This window comes from Hylaeus anthracinus, unplaced genomic scaffold, assembly GCF_026225885.1.
Source record: "Hylaeus anthracinus isolate JK02 unplaced genomic scaffold, UHH_iyHylAnth1.0_haploid 11994, whole genome shotgun sequence".
Taxonomy (NCBI): domain Eukaryota; kingdom Metazoa; phylum Arthropoda; class Insecta; order Hymenoptera; family Colletidae; genus Hylaeus; species Hylaeus anthracinus.
In genome coordinates, this window is record NW_026534341.1 from 1,199,139 (window position 1) to 1,217,900 (window position 18,762).

Consider the following 18,762-nt stretch of genomic DNA (forward strand, 5'->3'; position numbering starts at 1 on the left):
AAAGATGTCGCTAGAGTCGATTTAATCTATCCGTTCCCCGTTCTCAGCGTTCAAGTCCAAAATTAGTAAATAAAGATGGTGGCAGCGCGTGAGCCGTGTGCCGTATCGTCACGCGAAAAATGTCTAGTAAAATGAAGTGGAAACGGAGAAGGTTCGCGATCTCTCAGAAAAATTCGAATGTTACAGAGACATAGTGTCCGGATCGACCGTAGAGACGATAATAATAGTGTACATAGTGCTTTTTCCCCTATATTTTTCCCGGGAGCGGATAGCAGCCGCAAAAAGAGGATAATTTGGCTCCAGAGTTCACCGTAAGGTACAAATTCTCGCTATTTTTAGATCCTAGCAGAGTGTCGATTCTCATTCAAAGCGTTCGTCCGTTTGTTCCATCGGCGAGTAACGAGCTCCGAGAACGGATAGTCTATCCTTAAATAAAAGAACGTCGCGAAGCGTCGTCAATTTTCTTTCGTGGGCGTTTTCGATTACTCAATAATGCGCGAAGAACGCCTCGTCGTCGTCGCCGTCGCCGTCGTCGTCGTCATCGTCGTCGCAGTAGTCGTATCCAAATCTATCACTTATCGTCGACGAACCTTTTCCCTGCGGTATCCTCGACGATGCTACTCGAGACAATTAGCGAATGTTCCGAAAGATCCCTTCGAAATATCAGTCTGCTATTTTTATCGATAGGAACCTACATACCGTCTCACGCGCTTTAGTTACATACGGTGCACCGATACGTACCGCACGCAAACTGACACACATCTCGTTTAACCCAATTGATATGAGAATTGTTCGACCGATCGAGACATTTTACGAGCAGCTATACTTGGTCACACTTACTTCGTATTCTCGTTAACATTCGCATAAATTTCATCGAATTCTCGCCTCGCTTCGCTTCGATCGAGAATCTCAAATCGTAAAGTTTTATATTCGTTTATCGGTCAGTACTGCTCGACTTGGTTTCCGACGGCTTCCTTAAACGCACGCAATCGTTAAGCGCCAAGTCTAACGTTGCGTCTATTTGCAAGCGTCGATATCGTACGACCTTAAAAGATATCGTTTCGAACACGTCTACGGCTTTAACTCTCGCTCCTAATCCCGTTTAAAATTTGACAAGTATCCTCCGTAAATATTACAACACCGATACATGTAATACCGTGAAAAGTTTGTCGGCCGAAATAGCACAGATATCCGGATAAACGCGAACGAAACTCATCGCGCGTAGTCTATTAATTGTTCGTGACTCAAACTTTTGTCGCGATTTCTCGCTATCCACGCGTACAATCACCCGCACCGAACGCATAGATTCGTTCATTCATGCATGCAACCGCGAGTCGTGCAGAGGAATATTAAGGGTTTTAATAATAACACGTGAATCACGAGATACCGTGCAAGCTACCGGGTGACGTCACGCCTGATCCCGAACGACATTCTTCGTTACGATAAATATTCAACGTACCACCGGACACTTCGAAGGCATAGGAGCGTCGTCCAGCTTTTATCGAGCGTTTAATCTGACATTTTATCGAATAGAAGCCAACAAATGGATGCAAAGAAAGCAGTTTCGTAGAGGCAGAAAGAAAGAGAGAGAGAGAGAGAGCGGTAGAAGAACCGCGGCGAACTTGCGATTAATAAGACACATTCGATGCAACTGTTTCGATCGTGGCATTTTATTTCTAATCGACTAGTCGAATTTATCCCGCGTACTTTGAGACTTGGCGTTGACAGTAGTATTTTAGACCCGGTTTAAAAATAGTACCGAGTAAAAATTATCGTGACCCGGCTGCCACGTTCCCGAGACCACTTGCATCGAAATTGTTTAGCGAAAGAAACTTGGGCTCGCGATAACACGCCGTTGTTTCGTTCGCAGGGTCTTTCGACGAGGAATCAATTCTCTCGGAAAGACGGGAGAAGAAATGTAAAGAAATAACCGGGTATCAGCGGGTCGCGGCAGAAATCGTCGACGACGACGACTCGCTCGATTTCCGTCGAAAGGGAAAAAGCGATGAATCGAACGGGATAGAGACGCACGCGAGGAAATGGAAGTCATTAGGACATCAGCCCTGAAGCTCGGTCTGCCCACGCGGCGGGTCTACGCGCCCGCTAAAAATATCGAAACGCACCGATCGAGTATCGAGAGCGAGAGCTAGAAGCGAGACGGAGACGGAGACCGAGGCCAGGCCGTATGCACACGTGTTTCTCTCTGTGGTTTGGTTGTCCTGCCAATCGGCGCAACGATGATAAAAACGATCGCGAAATCCTCGTTGCTTTCGCCGGCTTTCCCTTTGGATACGTCCGACTCGGCTTTTACCTACCGATCTTGGCGACGAATGTTATTCTCGAAGCGCGATTCGCGATGCGCGCAGTCGCATGGGACCCCATATTTAGAAAAGCTCCGCGCTTCGTTTAACGCTTTAACATGAAAATTAACGTTTAACGTTGAGATGAAAATTAATCATCTCGCCCAACGATCAAATTCCTTTCGTGCGTTTCTCCCGTGGACGATCGGTCTAGTGGAAAGCAAACGAGATTTCGAAGGATTCACTTTCGCCGCGAGAAATGATACCGAGGGAGCTCGTCGCGAGCGCTGGGAAGCGAAACGTTTCGAAATTGCATCGGCGGTGGCGCTAAAATAACGACAGGTCCTATAAATTCGTCGACAGCCAGCTCAAAGATAAATCGGCTGGCAACCTTCTCGTCTCATACGGTTTCGGTATTCGGCTTCGATTTCTTCTTGCCAATACCGGAAACCGGAAACGTTCGGTGTGCCGGCAGTGGTCCTACAAGATAGAAACGTCGAATATCGGGTGATTTCGAATGGATAACGTTTCGAATACCAGACAGCCCGCAATCGCGAGTCTCCTATTCTTAGCGACGTAACGTGCGTACATATATTCCTTTTAATTGAAAATACAGAGGTTATGCAACTATCGCATGCTCTTTCGGAGCTTGACATCGAGCCGTTACAAATGATAATAGTCTGTGTGAACTAGTACGTAGGCTGGTAACTAAGTAAACAAATGGATAGAGGGAGAGATGACGAAAAAAGTTGTCGGTTTGATATCGAAGCTGAGGTGAACGCGTGGCAGCGCGAGTCAGTGATTGTTCGCGGTCGTTTCTCTGCGAACGATTGGCGCACTCGAAGCGAGTCGGGAAATTTAAAAGCCAAAACGAACATCCACCTAGCTGTTATCCATATTGCCAAGCATCAACACCGATTTCCGACTAGCGGTCGTCTCGCGCATACCATCGCGCATTTGGTTCGGTTCGATTCGGTTCGGTTAGGTTTTATCGAGCATGTTCGTCGAGGTGGCCAGGGGCGCAAGGCACGTTCAATCGGCGCGGCGCGGCGCGGCGTCTTGATACCGAAAATAAACTCACCGCATATCCTCTCTCTGTTCTTATACTTGTTCGTTAGCCCGCGGGCCTGATAATGATATCTCGTACCGTTCTCACCGTTGTCCTCGATCACGAGCATCAAGGCATGCTCGAGTCCGAATCATCTTCTACTTTGAAGGCCGATCGACCTTGTTCGAAAACAGGATCGCCTCATCCGCGCGTCTCCTGCTTCATGTCATCTCCTTCCCACGCTTTAATCCTCTTCGCGATTCGCCATCTCCGCACTCGTCTCTTTTCTTTCCTTCGTACGGCTCTACTCGCGCCATCGACGTGCGAACGAAAATGGGAAAAATTAGAAGAAGTAATGTAGAAGTAAAAAAAAAAAAGTAAAAGTGAAAGAGTGAAAGCGCGCAGGGAAATGTCTACTCGTAATCTACATCGGAACATTTTCGTTTCAGATAAAAAATAAGGAAAAATGGTTGTCGGCGAGGCGAGCATACACAATATAATGGGAGGTATGGAGAGCACGGGCGGGGTGCGTCTTCACAATCACAAACGGAAATTGAAGCAGAGGTACGTCGAGAGGCGAAGATCGAATGACGCGAAAGACGAGGGAGGCGGAAAAAGTATTTCGAGTGTTCCGTCCGATGATCGGTCGGGATGCTCTCGACAAGCGCCAAGATCATCGGTCACGATTCTCGAGATTGGCACGTTTGCTAAATACTTGGCGGAACGTAAATAACAACGCGGCAGTATTATTTGTACGCGCGCCAATCCGAGTAAAATTTCGAGAAATTATGTAGGTTCGAGCCACCGCTCGTCCATCACTCCGTTTACTTTGTTTCGTCCAGGTTCGACATCATCAAGAAGCTCGGTCAAGGTACTTACGGGAAAGTTCAGTTAGGCATAAACAAGGAAACGGGTCAAGAAGTGGCGATAAAGACCATTAAAAAGTGTAAAATAGAAACGGAGGCCGATCTGGTTAGGATACGAAGAGAAATTCAAATAATGTCGAGCGTGCAACATCCGAACATTATCCACATCTACGAAGGTAGAGATTGAAAAATAGAAAGAAAAAAGAAACGAATGGGAGAAGCAGAGTCGACTGCTGCTTCTTCGATTGACCGCTCGTTGCCCACCCGTTGCTACTCGCGCTTTCATCGACTTTTCTTTTCAGTGTTCGAAAACAGAGAGAAAATGGTCCTGGTGATGGAGTACGCGGCCGGGGGCGAACTGTACGACTACTTGAGCAAGCAAAAGGTCCTCGCGGAGCACGAGGCTCGCCGAATATTCCGACAGATAGCAACCGCGGTCTTCTATTGTCACAAGCATAAAATATGCCACAGGGACTTGAAGCTCGAGAACATTCTCCTGGACAAAGCGGGGAACGCGAAAATTGCCGACTTTGGCCTGTCGAACGTGTTCGACGAGCAGAGGTTGTTGAACACGTTCTGTGGCAGCCCGTTGTACGCCAGTCCGGAGATCGTCAAGGGTACCCCTTATCACGGGCCAGAGGTCGACTGTTGGAGCTTGGGCGTTCTTCTCTACACGTTGGTTTACGGTGCCATGCCCTTCGATGGGTCTAACTTTAAGAGACTAGTCAAACAAATATCGCAATCCGATTACTACGAACCAAAAAATCCATCGCGTAAGTTTATAACAATTTTCCTTCCCTCGCTTTCTTTCTCTTTTCTTCTCTTCTCTTCTCTTCTCTTCTTTTCTCTTCTCTTCTCTTCGACTCTATTCGAGATCCGATTCGATACGATCCCAATCGATCCAACGCGTTAATCTTAACGACGCTGATTTCGTTGCAGCCGCTTCTCCCCTGATCGAAGATATGCTGACGGTATGTCCCGGAAAACGGGCTGACATCGAGAAAATTTGCACTCATTGGTGGGTAAACAAAGGTTACGATCAGAATTGTCTCGATATCGCCGAAGAATTGGCGGCGCAAACACCCGTAAGGCTGGATCTCTTGCTTTCCTTGGTACCTCCGTCCGCCAGTGCGGAAAAACTGGTGGTAGGCGATCAGCAACCAGCCGGGGATGTCGCGAATAACGTGTCTTCCGAAGCTATAGTGCCCACCAGATGCCATTCTGTCGGCAGTTTGATGGAATTGGATCAAAATAATTCCGATAGGAGGATAAGGGAACTGCTGGAGGAGGAACCGAGGGCTGCAGCGACCGGAGACGCGAAAAGAAAGTTGGAGACGACGCCGTCGATGGACGAAACGGCCGCCGCCGGCGTCAAGCGGAAAGAACGATCGAGGAAGAAAGATAGGACGGAGGAGAGAGAACCGAGAGCGTATAGATCCTCGTCTAGGTAATCGCGTTCGAGCTGCCGTTGCTTACATGGTGTTTAACGACACGAGTGGACGATGAACGAAAAACGATGGAAAAGGTTCCTAGACTCCTACAACGTTTTCTATGCTTGCTTTTTTTTTTTTTTTTTTTTTTCTTTCAACGAGCGACGAGCAGGTCGACTTTTTATTTCACCTGTCGTCGTACTCGTCACGTTTTGTTAGAGTAGTCGGACGGTGCCTCGTTCACCGCTGAAGCGCGTTACGAAACATTTTCCATGCACGCTTTTCGTAGATTCGACAAACCCGTGTCCTAATCTAGTCTTTGAAAAATTCCATGTATTCGTTTAGGCATCATTCGGCGCCGATTCCAAATTCGATCACGGAGGAAGCTATGGAAGTTGATCCCGTCGCGGTCGTAACGGTTCCTGCGAGCGAGATCGATAAAGTCGAGTCCACGGCGGCTTGCTTAGAACTGATCAAGGAATGCAACGAAAGGTCGCCGAGCAAGGAACGAAGCAAGACGCCTGTAACGATGCAAAGCCAAGACCGACAAGTTATTGTCGACGCGGCCATGGAGAACCTTAAAAAAGACTACGGTGACAACGAACGCGACACAAACCGTTCGCAGGAGGAGCACGCGAAATCGTTCGACGAAGGCTTCCAGAATCGATCGTCGGAGTGTTCCGGAAACGTTACCACCGCCGACAAGTTGACGAACGACGCGACGCCCGACGATCGTTCAAATGCCGCGGCTACGGTCGCTTCGAGCTTCGAAACAACGAGAGAAGCTGCCGCGAGCGCGGACGATCGTCGCGAGAGCGAACCGTTTGCCAACGAGGAAGCGATCAATTTGGAGGCGACCGAACGAGATTCGAAGAAACCATTCGAAAAGAGGCGCCGCTCGAAGATATTCGAAACCGCAGAAAAGTTCAATCAAATGGCTTCGAACGTTGAAAACGAGAAACCTAAAAAGATCTTTATTCCCGGAGTGAACGTGGGAGGAGCGAAACGTGTGTTCGAGAGGAAAGCCAGTCTTTCTTCCATCGCCGCTCCTCCCCCCGCAAAGCCCACCGCGTCAAAGGTCATAATCGACGTGCCGACGGACAGGAACGAAAAATCGAAGCAGACTCGTGAAACTCGAAACGAGGAAGAGAAGAAGATGGAAGACGCGAAGAAACGGGCCGTCGATATAATAAGCGGAGCGATCGGAAAGCCGCCCTTGCAAAGGAGAGCGAGCGGATCGCCACCGATTTCTCCGTCCACTCACGAACCTAAGAAGCTACCGTTCAAGATACCGGTTGGAACCAATGATCTGCGAACAGCTACGGTTTCCGTCTCCACGCCCGTCGAAACCAACTTTTCGTTCGATGGCAAGTCGGTCGACGCGGCCAAGCAACCAGTGGTAAGACCGAAACGATACAACATTTTTGTTCTTTTTCCCAATAGTTTTCGTCCGTTTACGATCGTTACGTTTCCAGATCTCCGCTTTTGTGACGGGCAACAGCATCGAAAACAACAACATCGACGACGACGACTCGCAGCCGGAAGAGCCCAAGATGTCTAGCAAAATGGAAATTACCTTGAAGAGCGCTACGCTGCCAAGATCGCGAAAGACGAGCAAAGCCGAGATTTGTCTGTCGGGCGCGAAATCGTCGGAACCTGTGGCGTTCAGATCCGAGGTGGAAGCGAAGATCGACGACGTGTTTCAGCCGCAAAAATTGCGAACGCAAAGGTCGGAAATAGCGTTTCCCGTTGCAGCTGCGGTACCGCAGGCGAATCGAAGCGCGAGCTTGGAACCGGAAACGAGACCGAGAAATGCTCCTCCGAAAGAGAGAATAATACCGATTCAGGTGAGTGGAAATTCATTCGATCGTTTTCGTTTCAGCAGAGAATCTGTGCTTCACGCGCGTCTTAACGTAACATTGCGCTCGCAATTACAGATGGAAGTAGAGAATCGACAGCATTCGTCAACGCCACTGCCACCGCCACCGCCACCGGCAAAACCACCGATGCCTCAAAGATTGGTTTCACAACGATCGGGTTCGTTGTCTCGGCAATCGACCGCCGACTCGGACACCGACAGCGCTCTAGGCTCGACGGTTGGCCCGGAACCCATCAGAAAGAGTCCCAGAGAATACATAATTCCCATCGCCGTGGAAGGCGGTGGATACGTTACTCCTAGGTCGGGTAGCGTCGAACCGGAGAACAAAGCCAGCACCCCTACCACCGCGAGCGCTCCGAGATCTAGGTTTGCCAGACCTCGACGAATGAGCTCTCTCCTATCGGACGCCAGCGAGGACGAGTCCCCGTTCTCTACGTTGCACAGGTAATCCAACTTTTTACATTCAGAGTTGCACGCGGTCTCTGCGCCATATGCCAACATCTCGAACCTTGCTGAATTCCGAACGCGTCGATTCGTATTTCCGTTGTTTAGGGACAGCGAGGATCTTCTACAGAGACACATGCATCGATTGAGAAGCTCCCGACCCTCGAGGCAGCCGTCAGAACACGCGGATAGTTTGTCTTCCGGCGAGGACGACGACGACGACGGATTCGAATTGCTCACGGCTGAGAATCTCTTTTCCACGCTACTCTCCAGAGTACGAAGTTTGACGCAGAGACTGAACGTCGACGATAATCGAACCACCGGGTTCCCTAGTTCTCGACTTTTCGGAAGATTAGCTTCCAATCCGTCGCAACCTTTCTGGGGTCTCAATAAACCGTTGTCGAGGTAAGTTCGTCCAAGTCGACTTCTTACACACGCAACCTTTTTTTCCCGTATTTATCGCGTTACGAGATCTCTCGAAATAAATGTTGAAATCCAACGTAACAACGTTTCGCCGCTTGTTTGTGCAAGCTACCAGACATATGTCGAAACAAGGACCGTGACTACGTGAGTCCAATTGTTACAACAACATTAGAACAATATAGTGTATGCTGATTATTTTAGAAGGTAGTGCAAAATATCACGAGTAATCGTTGAAATTTATTGCCTCGTATACCACGCGTCCTTCCCATCCGAAACGCAATTGGACAACGCGCATTCCAAACCTTCGGAACGACAATTTCACGGCACTCGGCCACGCGCTGCGTACCAACGAACGAATCTCGAGGCTTTACATTGTTTACCTCCGTGATACTCGATAGACCACGGAGTAAAACGATGGGCATAAAAATACACCGGTTTAAAATACTCGCTATCGCGACGCGTGCGTGACTCGACATCCCGCTTCGCGAGCCTAGAAACTTTGTTTTCGATTCCGTTTCGTTGCCAGTATCGATCAATCGGTGCCGAACTTTTCTACCCTCGCGGGAAGAATGAACTTTCGTACGGTTCGTTGCATCGCGCCGCCCCGCGCCGTTCGCGTTCCGTAACGTGATATTCGAATGTACGAAGACGAATGACATCAGTCTTGTTTGTTACTGATACAGGCGATTGACGGAGTCTCAATTCAAGCATTCTCTCAGCCGCGATGGCGACGTATTCTCTAGGAAAGATTCCGTCAACTCGAATCCTGGGACCCCAAACAGCTCAGCGTCGCAAGGAAATTCGTCGAGAGAGACCGTGTTCGATATCGGCAGCAACACCTTACCGAGAGGTAAGAGAGTGTCGTATGATTGTTCTACAAATTCACCGTGAGAAATTGTGTCAAACTGCAAAACGAATCATAGATAACCAGCGGAAATTGACCCTCTACGTTCCGCGCTCTATTCGTCTCGCGTTCGAATGTTTCGAGATTGTTTCAACAGAGTTTAGATCTGATCGCGCCGCGGAGATACGAAATGTGCACACGGAGCGCAAAGGGTCGATGCTCGTAATTCGATCCAGTGGCAAAAATATTGTATACCTTTACAATCGAGGCCGTGCGTCGTCTCGGCGTTTCGTCCATTTCTTTTAAGAAACGAACCACGATTCCTCGTATATCGACGAAAGCGAGATTCTGCTAAGTCGCGACACGACGATCGTTGTTGTTCATTTTGTCACTGGTCTGAAATCGCAAGCTACGCGAGAAAATGCTGGATGGTATTCGGTATGCATATCTCCTAGTACCTAGCTGTTGTCGAGTCGTTGATAGACAGAGCACATCTTTTTTCTTTACTTTTACCAATTCACCTCTCGTCTTTTATCTTTCCCCAAATCCCCGACTTCCTGCTCAGCCTCGCCACGCTCCGCTCCGTCTCACCGTCTGACAAGTTATTTTTTCCGATTTTTATTGCCTGACGATGTTTTTGCAACTTTTTATACTAACCCTAGTTAGAACGAATTACATTTACATACACGGTTCATGTTTGGCACAGATGGGTTAACATCGCGCGATACGGTCATCATTTTTGACAATCGTCGAACGCAAATTAAATAGGATACAAACGATAACAACGACGAGAGGATTCATTTTGAATTTTGATTGGCGGAAATGCGACGCCACGCGGTTCATCGACTTTTATCTGGAAGGATTCTTTTCTTTTTGTTTTCTTTCGTTTTTTTAAGAGAGAGATACCATTCTTCTTCTAAGCGCATGTTTGCACGATTTTCCTCGCAAAAAGTACCTGCCTGTTCTTACATAATTTTCAAATAACTCTTACGTCCTGTTGCACTTCCAACCGTACGCGATCAAACGCGACGTCGACGAGTCGTTGAGAATTCGTGGACGCGATCAAATATCGATTGCAATGTTTTCTTTTTTTTTCTTTTTTTTTTCGCCGCGTGGGTTTCGAGTTTCGAGCGTTAAAATTACTTACAAATGTAACTCATACTTTGCCCGACATAGAACCTAGTAATACGCAGTAGTCGCAAATTGCAATGTTGTTGTTGATTTATATATTATCCTATTAACACGAGCAGCCGTAATTCATTTTTTCTTCTTTAATTTATTGAGCGTATACTAAAGTTTACAGCATGATTGCATACGTATCCATGTACACACGAATACACGAAGAAAATCAGTTCTATATGCTATCCAAGACAGAATCCATCTTTAACGAAAATTCATACATTTACTTCACGTCTATCGCCGACTCTTCAATCAGCGATCAAAGAAATAATTGCTTACCACCGCTGATCGATATTCGAGAGACTATATTTTCGGTACGCATCGTCAACGATTCGTCCCCCGTTCTCGATTCGAGATTCACGGACTCGACGAGTCGTTGTTTAGTCGTCTCGAAACGAAGAACAATTGTTCGATCGAAGAAAGAGCACCGGATACCAGCTAGATCTCTTTCGCTCCAGGAAGGAAAGTCTAGCCCCGCTGGTATCGTTCTTTTTCGAACGTCGAATCTATCGGTGCGAACGATTATCGAAAATATACTCTAGAAAATCGCGGTGGAATCGTTTTGTGATATTTGTACGTGTAATTTACGGTCTTTTCTGACGGTTGTTGCAGCGACCGTGCGAGTGACTCTACGTAGGCGGGCAGACGGTAATCCCCAGTAGACAAACCAAGTTAGGTACTATACTACACTTTCTATCCAGCGAGTAACGATCATCGTAGGCCCGCAAACGCTACTCTATTTTCGTCGTTTATTATCGCTCGATTTGCTACGCTCGACGGAATTTCATTGTCCCGCGACGTTTAGCGATTTTTCATCGCGGGAACACGAGTCAACTTTGCCGCGATTACCCCGTTGGAATTTTGTACGATCGTTTTTCGATTCAACGATTTTCCACGGGATCGGGATCGGGATCGGAATCGAATACAACGATAACTACCAACTACACACTTTACTCAACGTTCCCGAGATGTATTTCGGTCGTTTTCGTGGTGTAGAGAGAAGATATGTACGATGGGGATACCCGGCGAAAAGGAACACCTTTTGAAAATAGTAAACGTACACCACGATAACCTCCGATTCCACGAACTAGAACAAAGAGCCACGCGTGACTGGCATTTTGTTTACATACGACACGACACTGTGCAGCTATTTAGAACGGTTCGTCGTTGTTTTAGTTTTCCTTCGTACTCCGGTGTTTCCCGTTTTTGTGGACACACGAAACTCATCGAAGGATATTCGCAGTCGTTGTCGCGTTTTCGACAAGTACTAGATTCGTTGCACCAGGAAAAGATATTTACACTTGTTGAGAAAAGATATCTCGAGGAACCGTGTATAAGTATACATGTATATATATATGTATGGATATATGTATATATATGTATATTACACAATGATACAAGGCGAAGGAGCTAACCCCTTGTTTGAGATGGCTGATATTTGTTGTGTTTTCAAGAGTTTAAATAACAACGTTTTATTACTTCGCATTGTCTCGGCATGCTTTGATAATGCTACTATATTGTATTTAATATCGTACATGCATTACTTTCGATTTACGTTTACAGTACATACATTCGGTGCGTCGCGACCTAGACACGCTAAACGATTTGTTCGTTTCGATGTTGTCCAAGTACAAGGGCTAATTTTGCGAATCCTTCGACATCGGCGCGTAACCGTTGCTTCAGATCGCCGCGCCGACAGGATCGGAAAGCGAGCCCTCGCGCGCTACAAATACCGTTCATGTTTCTTGAAATCCGTTAAACATCAGTAACAACTTTTCGTACGCATACATATAAAAATCTTTTTTGCTGCATGTACTCTTTGGACGAGTCTACAAATGTACGCTCGATAACTTGTTGGACTAATACGCGAAAACACGTGTATTTGTAAATATGTATGTATGTTTGTATGTATGTATGTATGTATGTATGTACGTATGCATGTATGTATGCGGGTACTTGTGCGCCGTTGACTGTCGTCGATATACATTTTGAAAAAGGGCCGTCGGTATAAGTACAAGGATCGTTACGGACCCAGAAATGCCATACATCGAGCTGCCACGCTTGGTCCATTTAGCCGCATCGATTATTTCCGAGATTACTCTCGGAAGCCTCGACCAGTGCCAGTCGTCGATGACACGATTTGCGGTAAATTCCTTTCTTCCTTTCATATATCTCCGTTTATAGCAGCTCGGTCGTCGAGTTAGAGAATCGATGATACGCGAAGCGCGAACCGTCAAACGTCGGATTGTCTTCCACGTGTTCGCGATCGAAAACGAATGTGTACAGAGCCGAATGGTTCATGGCGCAAATAAATGAAAAAAAAAAAAAAAAGAAAGAAAAAATGGTTGATCGCGCGGGACACGGTTGTACGCGAAGGACTGCGTCGAGGTACGCGATTACTCGAGAAGCAATTTCGGGCAAACGCTTTCTTTCGCTGATGAAATTTATTTATTCATTTTTCGAGAAATTTTATATAAAAGAAACAACACACATTCGATGTACGTAGCAATAAAGGAGTGTAAATACCGAGCAAAACGAGAGTATTTTGTCTGCTTGCATCCCGTAACAAGAACCCGTCGCGTCCTCGCCTCGCTCCATCCAAGCCCGATCCGGATCACCCCGTTCCAGCTCGCTCGAAACTCGAAGCGTTCCTGTTTACAATTTGCGTAGACGTTATCTCGCTTTTTTTTCAGATGAAATAGAACACAAAGACGTAGAAGCGGAGCCGACACGAGTCGGAAGAGAGACACAGGAGTCGCTGGAGCAAAACTTTACGCCTAGCTTGGCTAGACGACTGAGCAGAACGTTCGCCGAGCAAACCGGACAACCGTTGCCGTACGAGAAGCGTTACCGTCGCTCCATCGGCAAAGAGAAACCGAGTTTCCTGGACGCGTCCGAGATCGCGGATCGATCCGAGTCCAGCGTGTCCGATCAAACGGAGTACAAGGAGCGATCTACCGAGAAACCCATTCGAAGGAGCAATAGTCTGTTGGAGCGAACCAACGGAAACGAATGTCGCGGATTTTCGAGACGAAGCGTCGGTACGTTCGAGGACTACTACGACGACGACGACGACGACGACGGTGACGACGCGAGCAACGAATTCGAAGAGTCGTCGTCGTCGATGACGTTCCCTAGACGCGCGACGAACCGCGACAGAAGATACGAGGACGCGTCCGTCAAATCTATCGTAGATAAACTTCGAAGAGAAAAGTTTCGGCCGTACAGAACGGAGAAGATTCAAGAGGAGACCGTGCCCGAAGACGCGTTCGCTCGCTGGAAGACGGACGCGGACAACGCCGAAAACCCCGTGACAGACAACGGCTCCACCTCGGAGTGTACCTCCGTTTCGAACACGAATTTGCTGGACGGGACGTCCAGCGTGTCGGCGAAATCGTACGAAACCTCTCCAACCGATTCCTCTTCCAACGTCGTCGACTACAGGTCGGCCTACGCCAAGTCGGACCTCTCGCGAAACTTTGAGAACAGGCTGCTAGCCGCCGAAAATCTAATCAAAGAGTCGAAGCTGAAGAACTTGGGTCCGAGCAAGTTCGATCCGAATTTGACCTCCAGTTACAGAGACACCGACAAGTGCGAGAAGCAGTCGTTGATAGCGATAGGCGAAACGGCGGCGGCTGGTTCCGCGAGCGTCGCGAAACGACGTAGCTGCATACCCAGTCTTCGGTTGAGATCCGGCTCTTTGACCAGAGAGCCGAGTTTGAGCTGCGATCGTCGAAAATCGTTCGCGAACTCGCAGGACGTTGGCGTCGCTCTCGGAGCGCGGCCCGTCAACTCGGACAAGTCGATTTTGAGTAAACTGTTCAAGGCTGCCGCCGGAAGCCGCGAGAGCACCGATTCCAGGGAGAAAGAGAAACCGCCGCAGAAATCCAAGCAGCATCGGATATCGCGATTCCTGCGACCCGACTTTTTCGACACTCCCAGGGAGGAGAGTCGGTACGCGAAAGAGAAAGACGCGCAAAAGGCGGCGGAGAACGAACGACGAAAGTCACGATTCATAAAGAAGAAGAGCGAGAACGGAACGCAGGAGGGCGACGTCGAGCAACGAGATAGGCAACCGATCGAGCCGAAGAACAGCCTCGAAGAATTTTCAAAGAATCCTCCAGAGAAGAAACTCGTCGGGGAAAGGAACTCTGTGACGGGCGAGACGGACGCAACGAAAATCGAGCGGCAAAGTTCGCGACACAGTTTTTTGCATTCGTTGGAGAGAAAGCTAGAAAAACTGAGATCGAACGAGGAGGCGGTGGCGACGACTACGACAGAGGCGCAAGCAAACGGCGGAATAGTCGGCGAACCATTGCGCGAACACTCGGCACCTCCTCCCGCCGAGTGCGCACCCGGCGAGCACGAGTCTGCCAAGAAGACCGTGAGCGCGGAGGATTTGACCTCCGCGAAGAAGAAAACAGCTTCCAGTACCTCGAAGAGCAGAGTGTCGTCCGTGTTGGGGTTGTTCAAGAGCGCGGACGCGAAACAGCCCGCGGTGAACGGTGGCCGAGCGCAGAACGCGATCCTGAACAGGCTAAAGAGGAGCCCTCCGAAGTGCGCGAAAGGAGGAGACGCGACGGTTGTCTCCGGCGAGGACGCGCTCTCGATCAGCAGGATACCGACCAAGCTGGTCAACGTTGACTCCAGGTCGGCCAAGAAACTCGCGGAAAATAACAAAATCGGGCACGAGACATCCCCGAAACGATCACCACCGAAGGAGAAACCGTCGAACGCGAAAGAGAGAAGAGCCTCCGGCGAGAAGGAGACCAAGAGAGCCTCGGTCACGACGGAGGCCAACGACGCTTCCGCGAACGGTGGAAAAGAGCCACAGACGGAAGAGGATTCCGTCGCGGACGAGAAGCTCTCTATGGCAAAGAAAAGTAGCCCGGTGGCGGAGAGCGACTCGCACGCGGAATCGGCCAAGCGTGAAAGCCCCGAGAAAAAGAGCAAGAAACCGACGAAAGCAAAGGTGACAGTAGACAACGGCGACGCCGATCCCGCCAAGAAGAAGAATCTCGCGCGAACGGTGAAGAAGGTTGCGAAGAAGTCGCCCGACGGCTCCGACTGGAAACCGGTGAAACCGCGACCGGAAGCGAAGAGAAAGCCACGCGGCAACCTCGAGAACAGTCCCGAGCCGGGTGGATCCAGCCTCACCGCGAACAACGTCAAACCGAAAGAAAACGTGCCCGTTATCGACTCGCAAACGATCGGAAGACCGTCCGAGGGAAAATCGGCCAAGAATTCGAATTCGAAGCTCGACTCGAGGGAAGTCGAGGAAAACGCGAAACTCGTCGCTCGTAAATCGTCGACGAGAAAGTCGAGCGTCGGGAAATCCGGAGAGGAAACCGTCGCGCCGGTGGAAACGAAGAATGGCCAGGAGTCGCAGCGAGCGAGCAGAAGCAACTTGAAGCTCGATCTATCGAAAATACCTCAACACTCGTTCAGGAGTTCCACCATGGCCAAGAAGGACTCGCCGAAATCCGAATCTCCGAAGTCTGCCGCGAAGGAACAGTTCCCCGACAAGCTGATGGATTGTCTCGCGAAAGTCACGCATCGCGCAAACATCTCCGGGAACAAGATAATCATCGAGAAACCTCTGCGCGCGAAAGACGTCGCCGAATTAAAGAGAGAGGTGACCGAATGCGCGAGAATCATCGAGAGCCACGCCGAGTCCTCGAGCAACGACGACGTGGGGAAAGATCGCGCTGGCAAGCCTGTAGACGAGCGGCTTAGTTCCGACTTGGCGGTGACCGCGAAAACTCGGAAAGAGTCGCCGATAGACGAACCGAGCGAGCCGTTCTCTCCCGTCGACGAGCCCGAGAGCTTCGATTCGTGGTCGATCAGCTCGGCCGAGATGAACCATGCGAGGCCCGAGCTTCAATCGCCGGCGACCTCCCCGACGCAGTCTCTGCTCGCGAGGGCCGACAACTCCGAGTCGGTGATTGATCGTATCCGTCGACGAAGCTTCTACTCGAGATTCAACGACCGGAGGCGACCGTCGCTGACGGTGCCTCCGCCTGGCCTCGGACTCTCGGCGAGCGCCGCCGCGTTGCCCCGCAAGTACAGTTTCTCCGGTCATCGAGATCGCGGCAAATACGGGGCTGTCGGGTACGGGTTGGCTGCGATACCGAAAACCAGACACAGCGACAGAAGTCACAGTTATAGCTTGTTGGCCGACGACGGCCTCGTCGGTCGCGGAAGATACGCTTCCTCTTCCCTCGACAGATCGAGGTACAGCGACGCGACCGCTTCGGCACCGTATATCGCCGATCCGAGATCTCCGACCGACCATCTTCCTCCCCTTTCCTCCTCGTACGATCCGCTGAGAAGGTATCTCGGCTCGCCGAGCTTCGAACTCTCGCCCTCCAGAAGCAGATATCACAGCGCCGACTTTGCCGTCGACACCGATCGCGATCCGGCGAGTTACGAACGAAGGAGCGCTCCTCTATCTAGGTTGCTGAAACTGGACAACGCCGCGATCGACGGCCACGCAATCGGCCTCGGCTCCTCCACTTTGCCGCGAAAGTACGGAAGCAGTCTATCGGAGCCGAAGACGGCCGAGTACTACGAGGAGCTTCTGACTCCTATCGGCTCGGACTATTTCCCGATCGGAAGACGATCGCCCGTCTCCGCGGACTACCCGAACAAATGCGAAAACGGATACTACAACGGAACATCGGAGCTACGCTCGACCAACGCCGTCGCCGCGACCAAACGCGTACCTTGCGCGGATATAGCGTCCACCGTGGAGTTCGTCGATCTGGACGATCAACGTCGGTCCACGGAACGAACAAGGTAGGATACTCGACGTTGCCTGCACTTTTCTCTTCTTTCATCGACGCATCACGCTGCAACGAGATCTTTTTTATTTTCAGAAGCAGAAGCAACAGCGACGTCACCACGGCGGATCCTTTGCAACCGACCACTTGTACAGTCGATCGTAGTTAATTTCTTCGGTTACGAGTTACGAGTTGCGATTGTCGTTGTTTTTCTTTCTTTTTTTTTTTTTTACCATTGCTATCACGCTATATTATAAAAGAGTGTGTTTTACAAAAATAGCTACGTAAATTATTCGATTACTCGTAATTACGTGTATATAGTAAGCGCGACGCAAACTCGACGCACGTTTCATCTCCGTGCGCGCATACTTCCCGTATGGGTGCAACGGCGAGCCGCTGTGCGTGCAAGCCAGTTCCTCGTTTTCTCGTTAACGACAGCAAACGCGTTACTAGAACGAACGTGGCTTCGGTATTTATAGAAATATAAGTAAAGGTATTGCCAGCTCGCGCCAACTATCGATCACGGAATCCGATAGCGCGGCGTCGCGGAGTTTCGAGTTTGCTCCCCTCTAAACTATGCTCGAAAAATTGTGCTTGTTCGCGGCGATTCTCTCGCAACAACGATATTCTATATTCACCAAGAGACTTTCGGCAATGTTCGTTAGAAATCGCTCGAGATGTTACACGGATGTGTGGAAACCTCTGACTGATCAGCCATGGTCTTCCGCTTGTTATGTATGCGTTTTCTATTCATATACGTATTTTAAAATAAACATTATCGATACTCGCAGAATCTCGCTATTCTTCTCGACCACGTTTTTATCGTGGAATACGCCACGGACCGTGGCTCGTTTCGCGTCCAATCCAAGTTGGCCAAACTTTCGCTACATTCGATATTCTTTTATCCATTTGAAATTCTTAATCCAAAGATTCCAACATTTCAGTTACAAACTTGGATCGATCGCCGGCATGAATCCCATAAAATTACGATTTTATACAGAAAGATACGAAAAAGAGAAGAAATACCACCGGATACAAGAAAAGTTTGTGGCCATCGCGCGAACGAAGGCTCTGACGGGCAAGTTTTACGCGAAACACGACGTGATCCCGGCGTCCGAGGTTCGACAAGAGTACGTCGATCTAATTACGAAGCGGTTCGTCTCGACCCCTAAGGACATTTACTCGTTCCGACCACCAACCGTCAACATGGAGTACGACTCGCACACGATTACGTCACGGCCAGGCATTCGACGTTCGCTAAATATTTACGCCGAGATTTCCAACTTAACCGATTAACGTTTGCGCGTTTAATCCGCAGATATGGCTGGTTTTCGGAACCACTGATACCTAGAACTATGGATCCGAGGCTACAGTTTCCAAGAAAAGAAACGGATTTTATCGCCAACGAACTTCGGATTCGTCACGTTCAGAGAGGTCTACCGGTGGACAAGTTTATCGGGATACCGTTCATAGTTTAACAATCGCGAGTGGAAATTCCGCAAAAGTCGTATCGCATCTTGAATCGTCGACTGAAGCGATCGTCGCTCGTTGGGAGAATTCGATGTCG

At 49.3% G+C, this 18,762-nt stretch overlaps 2 protein-coding genes across 4 annotated transcripts; both read left to right on the plus strand.

Annotated features, from left to right (window-relative positions):
• Positions 1-71: 71 nt before the first annotated feature.
• Positions 72-17,982, plus strand: LOC128888965 (uncharacterized). Of its 3 annotated transcripts, none has more exons than XM_054146198.1 (13): positions 72-316; positions 3,798-3,912; positions 4,191-4,390; positions 4,517-4,987; positions 5,154-5,661; positions 5,990-7,043; positions 7,120-7,491; positions 7,582-7,967; positions 8,076-8,372; positions 8,499-8,534; positions 9,074-9,240; positions 13,107-17,211; positions 17,292-17,982. In XM_054146198.1, exons 2-13 carry the CDS (start codon positions 3,815-3,817, stop codon positions 17,362-17,364), a joined length of 7,767 nt encoding a protein of 2,588 aa, XP_054002173.1. In that variant the 5' UTR covers positions 72-316; positions 3,798-3,814; the 3' UTR covers positions 17,365-17,982. The 3 variants fall into 3 exon arrangements, with proteins under 3 accessions (XP_054002173.1, XP_054002174.1, XP_054002175.1); XM_054146199.1 differs by having other exon boundaries at positions 17,295-17,982; XM_054146200.1 differs by lacking the exon at positions 8,499-8,534 and having other exon boundaries at positions 73-316.
• On the plus strand, positions 17,772-18,673 carry LOC128888999 (uncharacterized). The gene is made up of 2 exons (XM_054146259.1): positions 17,772-18,406; positions 18,514-18,673. The coding sequence occupies exons 1-2, from the start codon at positions 17,772-17,774 to the stop codon at positions 18,671-18,673; spliced, it is 795 nt and encodes a 264-aa protein (XP_054002234.1).
• Positions 18,674-18,762: the final 89 nt, after the last annotated feature.

Coding starts and splice junctions, on each gene's coding strand:
- LOC128888965 (XM_054146198.1), top strand. CDS start 3,815: ATGGTTGTCGGCGAGGCGAGCATACACAATATAATGGGAGGTATGGAG. Junction 7,492..7,581: donor AGAGAATAATACCGATTCAG/GTGAGTGGAAAT, acceptor TCGCAATTACAG/ATGGAAGTAGAGAATCGACA. Junction 8,535..9,073: donor GAAACAAGGACCGTGACTAC/GTGAGTCCAATT, acceptor TTACTGATACAG/GCGATTGACGGAGTCTCAAT.
- LOC128888999 (XM_054146259.1), top strand. CDS start 17,772: ATGCTCGAAAAATTGTGCTTGTTCGCGGCGATTCTCTCGCAACAACGA. Junction 18,407..18,513: donor CCACCAACCGTCAACATGGA/GTACGACTCGCA, acceptor TTTAATCCGCAG/ATATGGCTGGTTTTCGGAAC.